At 39.9% G+C, this 15,626-nt stretch overlaps 1 protein-coding gene across 2 annotated transcripts in view; it reads right to left on the bottom strand.

Annotated features, from left to right (window-relative positions):
• The window catches only part of NPL (N-acetylneuraminate pyruvate lyase), a 216,647-nt gene that overhangs the window by 61,909 nt on the left and 139,112 nt on the right, over positions 1 to 15,626 (bottom strand). For both annotated transcript variants that reach the window (XM_069232054.1, XM_069232055.1), the window contains exons 7-8: positions 5,327 to 5,419; positions 4,464 to 4,630 (exon numbers count right to left, since the gene is read on the bottom strand). In XM_069232054.1, coding sequence (XP_069088155.1) covers positions 4,464 to 4,630; positions 5,327 to 5,419 — 260 coding nt within the window. The remainder of the gene's footprint in view (positions 1 to 4,463; positions 4,631 to 5,326; positions 5,420 to 15,626) is intronic.

The following is a 15,626-nucleotide window of genomic DNA, read 5'->3' on the forward strand; positions in this document are numbered from 1 at the left end:
AAGGAGGCAGCAATCAGACATAGTATTTGTGACCCCGATTTTAGGGGGCTCAATCAAGCAGGGCTTCTGGTTCTACAGGAACTTTCCTGGGATTCTCCAATCGGTCTATCCCTTCTTTCAGATGTATTCCTGGATCCACTGGGAAACCCTCAGTCTGATAATACAATGCACACATTATTATATGACATGGAGGATTACAGGAGAAAGATGGAAAATCCCTCGACTTTTGTTCTAAGCTCAGTCACTCTTACTCTAAGCCGAGCCGATGGAATGATTCTTGGTCAAGAAGGTTGGGTTGGTTTCTGCAAAGGGATGTGGATTCCATGGGGTCAAATGTTGCTTTACCCTGAATTTTCACACGTAAATGGCTGAGAAGGGGATGGTTAACGGTCAGTGAATACTCTATGTGAGGCTATTTTGGCAGGGTACTCTTATCGAAGGCCTCTCTGTAGGCAACACCCAATGCGTAGAAGTTGCTGAGAGGTATTTGTCTTTCTTTAACTCCAGAACCTGTATATTTCTCTTTGGAGTGTGAATAGGGTTCTCAATATTTTTATATCTTGACAAGAGAATGAATATATCTCAGGAAAGAATTGTGACATGCTGGCCATGCGGTCATGTCTGGTCTCATGCAGGCAGAGTCCCGGATGTCAGGGCTCTCAAATAACAGACAGAGTTACACAGAAGGGCTACTTCCGCTATTCAGGATGACAAAATGCAATTTTAAGTTAGTTTCATGTCCAGAGTTCTGGGATTCCCTGAACCAGTGTGTTCAGAAATACATCGCAGTCTGCGATAGCATGACAGAAGAGTTGCACCCTCTGCTACAGAGCAATTTCTTACTGCTATCAGAAACCCCATAAGGCAGTTTCCTCCCTGACTATAGCCAGATGCATTTGTTGGGTCATGCTGGAAGCTGCCATTGACACCAAAATATTTGGCATCTACTCAGCCTGTGGCACAATGGCTTTGAAAGCGCTCACGCTGGGCGACAGGTTAAAGGATATTATGAATATGGCGGACTGGACTTCAAAATCAAATTTTTTAAAGATTCCATTTTAAACTAGTCCATAATGTGGCTACTTTGGTAGCCAATAAGCTTTAAACAAGCATAATCCTCGCCTCTGGCCCTGACAAGGAATGGTACATTTTCTAGCTGTCATAACCAACTTTCAATTCGATTAAGGACTCAGAGGTGAGAATTATCCCACCCAAGTATCCCGGGATGATCCCCTTCCGACACATGGAAAAATGAACATGAAATTAGAGGAAAGCATTCATAGTAAGTAAACTGGCTTCTCTTCTAAAAGTTCAAGTGGAATGTGGTAACAAATATATTCAGAATTGCATTATTAAAGTTGATGTCAGGATACAGACACAATGATGTATATATGCACTATTGCTGTTGATCAGTTGAATGCACAACTTCATTATACAAAATGGTGATACTCTTCTTTTACTTTTGGCGACAGTACTCTCAGGCAGAAATAACGAACAGATGTTCTGACGCTTGTCGCAGGAAGAAAGAAATGTAGAGGCTGATGAAGGACTATTATGGACATTAGTGCTCTGTGATTGATTGTTTTTCAGATGCGATTTTTTGCCTAGTTCTTATGGTAAAGTTAGTTTCCATTACGATACTAGAAAATTTTACATTCACAAAGGTTCACCAGGATTATGGATCGAGGCCCATTTCTGTAATTTCCTGTGAGTTTCTGAAGGTCAAATCTACCTCCTGGTGCAGTTTTGGGACTTTAAGAATCAAGCACCTAATTTATGCTGGTGCTGCTCATAATGGTTTTACACTGATGTACGATTATTAGACTTATCAAAATATTAGCATGCATTGTACACGTTTAACTATAGGATGTGTTGGAGAAATTGTATTTCAAGTTGCACAATATTTAAGCTAAACATTTTTTGTGTACACTTTATTTTGAAAGCAAACAATCTTCAATCATATACTTGGGGATCATTTTGGGAGCATTATAAATTGCCCTCGAAGTGTTACATTTTGCATATGTGTACATGTTTTATGTTAGGACAACTCAGTAATGAAAGCAGAGCTTACAGCTTATTGGATTTCCTTCAATTGCGAGCCATAATAGTGAAGGCTCAGCATTAATGAAAAATATATATACAAGCTTCAACAACTTCTACATATGCATACAAACGTTGCCTTAGAAGCAGAAAATACTCACTCACAGATCCATACAGTGATACGGTAAACTAGCAGCAAATGCGTTTGTGCTGCAAAAGGATGGGCCTCCCTGCACTCTAGACCAAATAATACAAAAAAACAATCTTTGACCCCAAACAATAAGTTTTGGGTGTTTGGTAAAACGAATTCCACACCCATGGATAACCTTTCACACTGTGTTTATAACTCTTTACAAGGGGATATTTTACAATTGGCAGACGCTCAAACCAAATATTCATTAACTAGGCCACATTTATAGTAAGAGTAAAAAATGAATTGAGTTACATACTGGTATGCTATGCTCTTGACTTAAACTGCACCACCTCAAATACATAGCAAAGCACCGTCTCGTGGGAGAGGTCGATAACATCAACGCTTCTTGACAACCCTAAGGCACATGCACATCTCTCTCAAGCACTCCAAGGCTTACTTAAGGACGTGAGGTAGGTTAGACATTCAGAATGCAGATTACACCGTAATACCAGCTAATAAGATGAATGCCCAGTCAGTGCTTTACTTTGGAAAACAAAAGTACTTTAATACACACAAGAAAATAGTACACAAAGTTAAGATATACAGGGAAAATGACACGTCTCTACGACACGCTGGGACAGAATTCCGACTCCAAACAGTATTATAGTACCAGGTCTATGCACTATTAAATAATTAACATTGCATTTTACAGTGCGCTTCCACATGCTCTTCAAAGCTAGAGCAATGGTACTAATACTTGAATTGCAGTAATATGGATTCCGCAGTTGATATGAAGTCAAATGTTCGTGGAATCAATGTCCAAGGAGCAGAAGTAGTGGGACCTTAATATGGAAAATGCATTGAAGGCAGCAATGTTTTATGTTTACTCTGCTTTAACATGGCTATTGGGGCTAGAAATGTGTACACAATGAAGAGTATCTTGGTTTCCTAACAGGCAAAATTTAAACACACTTGCATTGCACCATATACTACATATAGTTGTGGAACAATAGAAAGGATGAATTATTTTGGAGAGACTTCTAATATCGCAGCAACTCACAGGTCGAAATTTATGTTAAAAATTATATAAATGCTATACTGTCATCCACTCCAAGATGGTGCCCACTGATGTTTACTCTTATTTTCATGTTTGATAGCATACACATAAATGGCTGGAATGGGGAATGCACTTTAACATGATTATGGCTGCATGACAGCTGAAACACGGTGTTTGTTGTCACTTTCTGCGGATTTTGGGAAATGAAAATATTTTTACTGACATACTGAGACAGCTGTTGTACTTAACTTGTTTTTACAAACCAGGGTGCTCTCTCTGGCTTACTGCTCCAACCCTGTAGGGTTAGTTGTCTCTGTGGAGCAAGGACTGAGAAGATAGATAGATATATAGATATATAGATATATAGATATATATATATATATATATATATACATATACACATATACACACACATACACAAATATATTTGAGTGTATGTGCGTACACACACACAGAAACAATACTTAGCACCTCACATGCTAACTAAAGTACTTCCTTACCCTCCAAATCTGTTACTGTTCTGCATCCTATTCCTAACTCCATTAAACACTCAGCCTGGGCTCGACCTCTACAGAGTTGCTCAGCCTGTTTTAAGGGGCACAACTAATAACCAACTGGCCTAGGCTATTTGTTTGAAGTACACTCCAAATTAGGACTGAATTCGTTTGGCCCAGTTGAGGCATGGTAGATAGAATTCAGTGGCAGTTTGTACAGCATGGTGCTTGGTGTTATAGGTTTTAAAAGTAGTGGTAATACACTGTGTACTGCCAAGATTGCTCCCATTTTTCCCCACGGGACCTGCCACACCAGGACTGCATTTTACCATCGTGCCCTACAGACCTTCCAAGATCTAAGGTTATGCACACTCACCCAACACACATTCAGTAGCAGAGAAACTCAACACATACTCAACATACTTGTCACCCTTATTCCGTCGAGCTACCAAGTCCCTTGTAACGTCATCATTCTCACGCAGCCTGGGCACCTAGTAAGGAAGCTGTACAGGTGCTCCTATCACCCATTTTTTGACACCCAGTAATGACAACCCCACTACATTACTGACCGTAAAACATGGAGGTGAGATATGTATATGTGTGTTTTCATTTGATCCATTTAATTTGTTTGGTTCATGTAGAGATTAGTTGCAGTTACCAGCAACATAAAACGAACACGGAGTCAAATCATAGTTGGTTATCTTACCAGTTAGTAAACAGAAAGGAAGGCATCTTTTACCTCATCCACTCCATAGAAGAAGGAAAGTTCCTGGCCGTATCGATGTACACACTGCCCGAAGTCCAGGAGGTCAAGGCCAGTGAACTTCACGCCCCGGAAGTTCGGATTCAAAAGACAATTGTTTACGCCGCATTTTTTCATCTCATCCAAAATATCTTCCACGCGGACTGTCGTAGGAACAAAACCAAAAATACAGAGCTCATTTGGGCTTGTTTTTATCAGTATCAAAGCTTGCTACAAAAGCGAACTCCCCACTAACAGTCTCCGTCTCCATTATGCTCCTACAGCCTGATATCAGGCCCCACCTAGCAAAGGAATCCCAGCAGAGACCCTCGTCTCAACTCTGCTCCGTTCCGCCAGAGACAACCCACCACAGGTGCCAACCTTTTTAATGCTGCAGCACCCAATGCTGCAGCAATTCCAGAGGACTTCTACCTAGCACCAGTGAAGATACTGGTCCGACACAAACTTCCCAAATTATCCAGTCTACCACTTGCAGCAGTGTTTAAACAATGGGCTGCTGCAGTCAATCTAGCAGAACCACTGGCCTGATACTTGTCAGCACATGGTTTCAGCATGGCACTAATGACCCACATAATGACGTGACCAGAATCGCAAACGTAATATGCAGCATCAGACTTCGGTCATGCCTCAGCTGAGGCCTAGCAAAGTCGCTAACGTCAGGTCCCTAGTACTTAGCACCTATTCCTTACCCGACCCGATCCCGGATCCTTGCGTTCACATCCAACCATATGGTAAACTAGACCCATTTCAGAAGTCCTCTCCAGACAATCCTCCATGCTGTTTTCACTATCACTCACACCATAGACATTTCTGGACACCTTCACAGACGCAGTGCTTACAGTTCAATCCAGTTAGGCTTGGAATGTGGTAGTAGTAAAAAGGAACTTCGGGGGTAGCCGATGCCACTTCATTCAAGTATGCGACGAGTGCACCTGCAAGAATTGGTAAAAGACGTCATAGAAAATCATGCTCCTTTTCTTATCCCTCTTCACTATCTTATCCCTTTTAACTATGTATATAGGATGAACTACATTTACGAAAACGCCCCAAATGTGAATGACTCCAGCACATTGCATTGGAATTCACTAGTCTAGACAGAGCTCTACTGGTAGAGTTGTTCCTGGGTTAGTGCCATCACATACTGTCCAGCAGTGGCATTTTAAAAGGCAATCCCACACTTGTCAAAACCCTGAACCAGCCTCCTTAAAAGCCAAAAGTCAGGCTCTGGCATTTAGCCTATAAAAATGCTCTTCAATGGTTTTTCTTTTTCTTGGCCATTTTTGAAGGCCCCAATTGAACTTGGTCAGGCTACCACTGTGCTTGCTGCAACCTGCATGATTTAACTTCCGCCCCCTCCTACCAGCCATATTCCCACTTTCCAAAGAATTTCCCAGATGCTTTCTTTGTTCGCCCAATAATTCCATGAAAGAATGTTCAACACTAAAACAAGTTTCAGCCAAACTAAGACTGGCCTCCCGAAATGTGCGCATTTCTGCATTTAAAGGAATGATCAAAATGCTCACAATGTTGTTAACCATTCATAAGTCTTTCAATCTCCTTTGTGTATTGTTCATATACCCCAGGACCCTTAGGCCACAATCACACCATGGAACTTGATGGTGGTGTAAAAGATGAATGTCCTTTCAGCGTTTTTATATTAAGATGATTTTTTGAAGACAAAAGTGGGTAAGTATGGATATACAAGCAAAGGGTCCAGAGAAGCAGGTCCAATTGACCAAATATTCAAAAGACAAGCATTAAAACAATCTCATAAGAACGTGTTACCAAATATAAAACATTCCCCTACTATTACATCAAGTTAACATGCAGTCTACAAAGACATAGAAACTTAAGTCACCATAAGTGGTTTCACCCTGATTACACTGTAAGAAATGAAGGGGTGTGTCCCAGTTGATCTATGGGTCTGTCATCAATTAGCGTGAACAGTGACGGTCGTGTGCCCAATTACAGGTTGGAGACACTGAGCTCTGCTGCTCAATAACCTTTTCAGGTGTAGATGTGTAGCTTATAAGTTATGCAATCTATGGGCACTTCAAGAATAGAACATGACAAAGCACTCCATGAAACCCGAAATGCACCCTTCAAAGCGGGCCAAAGGTCTTCTACTAGGCTCTTCTCTTTACCTAAAAAAACTACGGCATTACAACTGACTTGTTACATGGCTACCTCTAGAAGCTGCACAAACATGAAAGCATATTTCACTTATAAGGCACTACATTGCACACTCAAAAACACCAAACAAAAAGCTCACCATCTTTGTTGAAAACAGATTTAAGAAACAAATCTCTCTTCCATTTTCAGAACCCCAGACTCAACAAAAGGTCCATTCTAAAGAGCTTGTCCTCACATATCTTCTTAACCTTTTCGCTACTGAGGTGTTTGCACACCCTTTTGACAAAACTTTTTTTTTAAAACCCACAAAAAAACAAATGGGGATACGTTGTTACATGAGTACTTTTATAGTCTTTTGTGCACCCATGCAAACAATGTTTATTACCACATTCAGAGCAATGTATTGGTGCAACCTCTGCATCAGTGTCAGTGAAGATTTTTGCTTATTAATTTGGTGAATTTCTCAACTAGAGGAATATGAAATCCAGAACACTAAGAAAATGCTGTCCTGAATGTATAGTCTTTGGAAATACCAACCGTGTTTAGATTTTCCTAGTGGGTGTGGTGTGCACAATCAATTATGTAATATTACTGGCTACTGAATGGTGGTGGAATCATTGTCTATGGTGCACTGCAACTTTTGTGATAGATATCAGACCTGTGACTACAGGAAAAGTAAACAAATATATGTTTTCTAATTCTTTTCAGCCTACGATATCTATTGGTGTAAGTATGGCCTACCTCTCTCTGTGTGAATTATCATGTTCAGCAAGTTCCTCCACTAGCCAGTCATTCTCAGTACTTTCCCCCCAAAAGAACAGTAATTCTCTCCAATCTTCCTCATATAGAAACATGTATTATGGGCTGAAAGACATTTTTTTTCTAGTAAATTGAAAAATAACTGTTTTATACCAATTAGGAGTATCCGCCTTTTCATACTGTTGTCTCCTATGGTCCCACTCTGTAAAATGCTCTCCTGCCCCACTGAGGGATCACGTTTGTGGTACACAAAATCTAATAAATAAATCCAAGTACGAAAAGATCTCCGCTCATAACTAATGTATGGGCAATTTAAAATACAGGGCACTCAAAGGGAATGGTCCACCAAGAGCAGGGAGTGAGAAAGGAGGACCCTTGTGTAGAATTATCTAGTAAGTATGTGCTTATTCTTTATGATGAAATGGTGTTCCGTAACAGATTGTTATTTGTAAAGGCTCTATCCTTGGCAGCTGCAGCCCAGCTGCTCATGAATGCAGACCTATCTGGAGTTGCTTAATAAACTTGCAGCTTTACCTGCATAGTTGCGCCCTACTTCAGATTGGTTGCAAGCGCAATTCCAGTGTGACTCAAACATTAAATGGTCTGACGTCTATAGGAGATAAAGATGGCCATTCTGGGTGTTTGATGCAGATGTAAATGGGATTCTGCTCAGTATAAATGATGGCCACCGGATAAATACAAGTTTTTGTTCCGTGGCATTTCAGGTATTTTATCAGTGTCTACTGGAAAAAATACAAGTGAATTCGACTGTGAAGTTTAATCTAAAGATTGTCATGGATAGACCCGATTCACAGTCAAGTGACCTGACATAGTGGAATGGAATGTGTGTAGAGTATGGTTCTTTGGGTCTGAATATGAATATCAGGAATGAGCATGTATAAGAGAGGAAATCAGCAGAATTTCAGTAGAGACTGTTGCAGATCATGCTACACCTTTGACTATTGTTGACAATAATGTATGGGCAAATAGGTTTGCATATATCATTGGGAATTAATTAATAACTTTATACATATGTCCAGAATGTTTTACTGGAGATCCGATACATATTCTGGCTTTGACTTTAAAGGAAGAGCAACATTAGAGGCATTGTATATAGCAGACAAAGGTCTGTCCAAGGGTAGATAGATCAGAGAACTCTGTGCATCACATTAGATTATAGGAAGAAAAAAGTGTTATTACTAGATTTTAAGAGGGATTTTGGAGGTGTTGTGTGCAACTTATGTCACAATATTTTTTTTTCCAGGATGAGTCTGGAAGCTACAAGGATTTTGTCACAAGATCATTCTTAGGAACAATTCTACTCCATTAGCTCAATGTCAGGGGAGTACTCCTGGACATCACTGATGAAGAAGCTGCAGAATTAGATACACTTGACAACACTGGAATAACTGAAATGGTTGAATCTACTGGTTAGTTGGCTCCCCTGGTATCAGCACGAAGGGCCAATGGATGAGTGAGATTGTGCATAGATTGAAGAGATCAAAATAAAAACATACTTGTTTACATATTTCTGTCACCAAACATTGACAAACTTTTAGCCAAGACCAAGGGAGTCAGGCAGCTTTCCACTATCAACCCAACGTTTGCAAACCATCAGTTTATCCTGATAGAAGGAGGTTGACCGCATTTATAAAGCCTTTCAAGTGTTATCTGGTTACTCATGTGCCATTTGATGTGGCATCTGCTACTCCTGTATTCCAGAATTTAATATATCAGCTTTTTAAAAACCTTGATGATTTTGTTGTTTTCAGGATGTTATATGGGTTACTGGCAGGGATAGAGCACAGCATGACAAACGGTTGAGAATGGGTTTGAGCGTCTTGAGAGCTAAGGGTCCAAATGCACAATGTGGCAAATACAAATTTGCAGTTAATTCTGTAATCTAATTAGGTCATAACTTCTGTGACCATGGTATTCTACCAAAATAAAAAAATATCATGGAATCCATAAACGATGCACCATTTCCTACTTCTAAGGATGAAGTGAGCTCTTTCCAAATTTTAATCAATCTTATTCTAAGTTTGTGAGTGATTTTTCAAGGTGGACAAGTGATATTAGACAATTGCTCAAAGATCGCCAGAAATCTGAATGTAATGAATGTTTGCAAAGAAATGCTAAAGCCGCTAAGAAAGATTTCTGTTGTGTTATTCCCTTGCGAGGTTTTGATTCGAACGCTTGCAGTGTAGTAACTAATGATGCCAGTAGTTAAAGTTTAGGAGCGATGAGATCTCAAGCTGCTAAGAATTGTCAGAATTTACAATTTTGTTTACTTCTTGAATGCCTTCTGAGGAGATGTACTATGTAATCAAGAGAGAGACATGATGCCATGTGTTTGGGCCATAGAGAGATTTAGAAAGTATGTATAGGGAACACAGATTATTCTGTGATAAGACCATAAGCCACTTAAACTTCTGACTGCCGGCTGGAGTTCTCACAGCCATTCCTTATATTACATAAATGTCTTAGGCTGTTTGATTACAACTATATAGTACACTATCTTCTAGGAACTAAAATCAAAGTTGCAGATTATTTGAGCAGATGTCCCCTACCCTTAAAGAAACATCTACCAAATTAGTGGGATGAATTTTACCTTGCTTTTGATTGATCAGGATTGAGAGAGTGCCATTCCTCCAAATGATTGGAGTTTGGGTTACAAGGAGGACGCTGTCCTTAGTAAAGTTGCAAACATGTGCAGGATTTTTAGTCACATGAAACATTTGAAGAATGTTTGGGAAATTAAAGATAAGTTGTCAGTAGAGGACACAGTTTTCTTATCGAGATGAAGCAGAATTTACCACTTAGGGTGTTAAGGAAAAGAATCCTGAAGATTATTCATGAAGGTCAATTAGGCATTATCAAATAGAAAAAAAGGGTTGAGTCTCTGTATTGATGGTTGGGAGTTGGTTAAGATGTAGAAAATTCTGTGTGAGATTGTAATGAGTACCCAAAAGTTGCCAAATTCCAAGTTACTCTAAGACGACCACCTTTATGTCCAGTGAAGTTTCCTGAGAATCCCGTGAAGGTTTTAGCGACTGATGTTTTTGGGCCCATGCTGGATGGTGAAGGCTTTTAAGTACGTAGTTGTACTGATGGATCTTTTTTCCCCAAACAGCGGTCTTTAATAAGGGTCTCTCTCAAGTTACTGCGAGGTTTATAGATGAAATGTTTTTGCAAGAAGGCAATCCCAAGTCAGTCCTTAGGGATAATGGTCCCCAGATTTTTCTGACGATATGAAACATTTTGCCCTGCAATGAGTTCAGAGCTCAACGTAGGTCTTTGTATCATCCTGTGGGCAATGGTGCAGGCAAACGCATTAACAGAGTCCTAATTTATAGCATTGAAATGGCCATTAGTGAATGGAAATGCTGGGAGAATTAATTCAAAACATTGGTTAGGGCATTAAGGGTTAGACCTACCCATACAGAAATCAGCCCTCTTAGGAGTTTACATGGTGAAGAGCCTTTTGCCAAAGAATGTGGCCTTGATGTCCATGAAACAACATGATGTATGGTGTCCTACTTCAGTTAGGGAATATCTCAAGGAAACACAAAGGGTTTTCAAAGAGAATTATGGCTGTAGATATGAAGTTAAGAACTCATGTTTTGAAATAGGAGAGTGGGTGCATGTCAGGAATTCCAACAGAACAATGCTGTAAACCTTCAAGACCTCTCCAAATACAACAAGTCTTTACTAATTCTGCCAGACTAAGTGTTTGGACAATATTGCATTTCATCAAATTGACTAGATGCAGTAAGATCTTAAATTGGAGTGATGACTTTGGATTCAAGAATCGTTTGTCTCTAAAATGGTGGTGGGATGACTATTGCTGACAGGGCTATCTGTTTCTGCGATAGAGTGCGATAGGAGGAGCATAAGTCAAGATGATCCTGGGGCAGACGGCAATGAAAGGAGCGCAAGTCTAAGTCAAAAGACCACAAGTTCTGGTCATATAATTTCCTTGCCAGGAAGATTGAAGGATTAGATCAGATTATGAGAATTGTGGTGTCTTAACATCCAACTACTGTTAATATTATTTATTATTTTCTTTCTTTTCTTTTGTCTTACGTTGTAAAATTGGGCATAGTTTCATATTACTATCTATTTTCCTTGATTCTAGGACTATGTATTAACTAATGTCTTGTATGAGAATAATCATTTGAAGGGGGAGGGTTGTGTAGTGTTACCTAGTAAGTATGTGCTTATTTTTTCTGACACAATGGGTTCCATTACAGGGTGTTACTTATTAAAGTCTTTGGAAGTTGCTGACTGGCTGCTAATTAATGAGGACCTATCTGGAGTTGCTTAATAAATTTGCAACTTTACTTATATAATCGTGTCATATTTCACAGATAACTCTTTTATCCCAATACCAGATTATTTAGGTAGCCACTCTTGCAACAGGCAAAAGTGAACAGTCAACACAATACTTGAACTATAAATTACTGTCCATTGTTGTTTGGGTGTTTTTACAAGCTAGGGAAAAAGTAGTACCTCCCATCACTATCATTTTGAGTGCAGTGGGACCAGTGTGGGAAATCGCAAGGATCTAGCCTGATCAGAGATCTGACAGTTATTATTAAGCCAGATCGGGATTATGTCTGGCTCAGTGAAATCTATCTGAAGCGATATCACGGAGGTGAAAATCCAATGGAGGGAAACAAAGGCACACAGCTTATTATCATTTCAGGAGCATTTAAGAGACGCTGCGATTTGGAGGCATGCTTACATGCACTATAAGAATGTCAGGATTTAAAACTTAACACAGTGCTTAGGGTAGCCTGTCCCAAATAATACTTTATTACTACCCAAATTAATCCTTTTTAGCAGCCTTATAACAACTGATAAAGAAAAATAAATAATGACGTTCTAAACCCATGCCTTGTAGTTTGCAGGCAGTTCCTTGATGTCGGTTCATAACTCACTGTGCTATATCAGGAGGAATGTAATTTATGGATTGAAAGTAACCACCAGAATTACATCACCATTAATATTATTCCCAGAGATGTACTGGGCACAAAAACAGATAACTTAACCCCTTAAAATATTTCTAAATGTAGCCTCTGCGACCAGTTTAGCCAGAAGAGATACACTGTCATGTTTGCCGCTGATGAAGAGTCTGCTGCTGTAGCCCTACATAACTCCTGATTTAGCGCAGCAATCTAAAGAACGAAATTTGTTTTCCTTATATGTCTTGTCTCTTTTATGCTTTATTTCCATAACTGGGTCCACTCCTTGTCGCTTCTCAGACATCCAACTATTATCCAGTCTACCAGGAAAGCAATTTTCTAGATATTGTGTAAAATAATTGACTCTTTTGTGAGCTTGATGCAGCCAGTGATGGTGAGGAAGTGATAACCAATTTAGAAGTATTAATAATGCACCAAGTTAAGCTTATTAAAAGAAAATGGGCTCAGGTCAATGAACGTTCTTCAAATTATTAAGGCTTGTGTATATATATATATATATATATATATATATATATATACACAGGGAGTGCAGAATTATTAGGCAAATGAGTATTTTGACCACATCATCCTCTTTATGCATGTTGTCTTACTCCAAGCTGTATAGGCTCGAAAGCCTACTACCAATTAAGCATATTAGGTGATGTGCATCTCTGTGATGAGAAGGGGTGTGGTCTAATGACATCAACACCCTATATCAGGTGTGCATAATTATTAGGCAACTTCCTTTCCTTTGGCAAAATGGGTCAATAGAAGGACTTGACAGGCTCAGACAAGTCAAAAATAGTGAGATATCTTGCAGAGGGATGCAGCACTCTTAAAATTGCAAAGCTTCTGAAGTGTGATCATCGAACAATCAAGCGTTTCATTCAAAATAGTCAACAGGGTCGCAAGAAGCGTGTGGAAAAACCAAGGCGCAAAATAACTGCCCATGAACTGAGAAAAGTCAAGCGTGCAGCTGCCACGATGCCACTTGCCACCAGTTTGGCCATATTTCAGAGCTGCAACATCACTGGAGTGCCCAAAAGCACAAGGTGTGCAATACTCAGAGACATGGCCAAGGTAAGAAAGGCTGAAAGACTACCACCACTGAACAAGACACACAAGCTGAAACGTCAAGACTGGGCCAAGAAATATCTCAAGACTGATTTTTCTAAGGTTTTATGGACTGATGAAATGAGAGTGAGTCTTGATGGGCCAGATGGATGGGCCCGTGGCTGGATTGGTAAAGGGCAGAGAGCTCCAGTCCGACTCAGACGCCAGCAAGGTGGAGGTGGAGTACTGGTTTGGGCTGGTATCATCAAAGATGAGCTTGTGGGGCCTTTTCGGGTTGAGGATGGAGTCAAGCTCAACTCCCAGTCCTACTGCCAGTTCCTGGAAGACACCTTCTTCAAGCAGTGGTACAGGAAGAAGTCTGCATCCTTCAAGAAAAACATGAATTTCATGCAGGACAATGCTCCATCACACGCGTCCAAGTACTCCACAGCGTGGCTGGCAAGAAAGGGTATAAAAGAAGGAAATCTAATGACATGGCCTCCTTGTTCACCTGATCTGAACCCCATTGAGAACCTGTGGTCCATCATCAAATGTGAGATTTACAAGGAGGGAAAACAGTACACCTCTCTGAACAGTGTCTGGGAGGCTGTGGTTGCTGCTGCACGCAATGTTGATGGTGAACAGATCAAAACACTGACAGAATCCATGGATGGCAGGCTTTTGAGTGTCCTTGCAAAGAAAGGTGGCTATATTGGTCACTGATTTGTTTTTGTTTTGTTTTTGAATGTCAGAAATTTATATTTGTGAATGTTGAGATGTTATATTGGTTTCACTGGTAATAATAAATAATTGAAATGGGTATATATTTTTTTTTGTTAAGTTGCCTAATAATTATGCACAGTAATAGTCACCTGCACACACAGATATCCCCCTAACATAGCTAAAACTAAAAACAAACTAAAAACTACTTCCAAAAATATTCAGCTTTGATATTAATGAGTTTTTTGGGTTCATTGAGAACATGGTTGTTGTTCAATAATACAATTAATCCTCAAAAATACAACTTGCCTAATAATTCTGCACTCCCTGTATAATGTCACTTACCCAGTCATCTGTTCGTGGCATGTTCCGCTGCAGATTTACATCCTATGCACAGGTCCTGCCATCTAGTGTTGGGCTCGGAGTGTTACAAGTTGTTTTTCTTCGAAGAAGTCTTTTCAAGTCACGGGACCGAGTGACTCCTCCTTTTCGGCTCCATTACGCATGGGCATCGACTCCATCTTAGATTGTTTTCCCACAGAGGGTAAGGTAGGAGTGATAGAGTGTAAAGAAAGAGATGTCCATGCAATGGAATAGAGATGTATATACATATGTACAAATTTAAATGTAACTTAAATGGCTACAGGTTCCAGGGGAGGAGGGAGGGTGCATGTGAATCTGCAGCGGCACATGCCACGAACAGATGTACTCTGGGTAAGTGACATTTTCCGTTCAATGACATGTGTAGCTGCAGATACACATGCTATGCATAGACTACAAAGCAGTTCTCCTCCCTTAAGCGGTGGTCAGCCTGTAGGAGTTGAAGTTGTTTGAAATAGTGTTCTTAGTACAGCCTGTCCTACTGTGGCTTGTTGTGTTGCTAACACATCTACACAGTAATGCTTGGTAAATGTATGGGGTGTTGACCAAGTGGCTGCTTTACAGATTTCGGTAATTGGTATATTTCCTAGAAATGCCATTTTTGCTCCTTTTTTCCTAATGGAATGTGCTTTTGGTGATATTAACAGCTGTCTTTTAGCCTTTGGGTAGCAAGTTTGGATACATTTCACTATCCATATGGCTATGCCTTCCTTTGATATTGGAGTACCAGTATGGGTTTTTTGGAATGCGACAAACAGCTGCTTAGTTTTTCTGAATGATTTTGTTCTGTCAATGCAATACATTAAAGCTCTTTTAATATCCAATGTATGTAGTGCTGTCTCTGCCACTGAGTCTGGCTGTGGGAAGAAGACTGGAAGTTTCACTGTTGGATTTAAATGAAACGGTGCGATGACTTTAGGTAGGAATTTTGGGTTTGTGCGAAGTACAACCTTATGTTTGTGTAATTGTATAAAGAGTTGTTCAATAGTGAATAATTGTATTTCCCTAACTCTTCGTAATGAAGTGATTGCCACTAGAAATGCTACTTTCCATGTTAGGAATTGAATCGGACAGGAGTGCATGGGTTCAAAGGGTGGACCCATGAGTCGTGTGAGTACAATATTAA

This window comes from Pleurodeles waltl, chromosome 4_2, assembly GCF_031143425.1.
Source record: "Pleurodeles waltl isolate 20211129_DDA chromosome 4_2, aPleWal1.hap1.20221129, whole genome shotgun sequence".
In the NCBI taxonomy this organism is placed as follows: Eukaryota; Metazoa; Chordata; class Amphibia; order Caudata; family Salamandridae; genus Pleurodeles; species Pleurodeles waltl.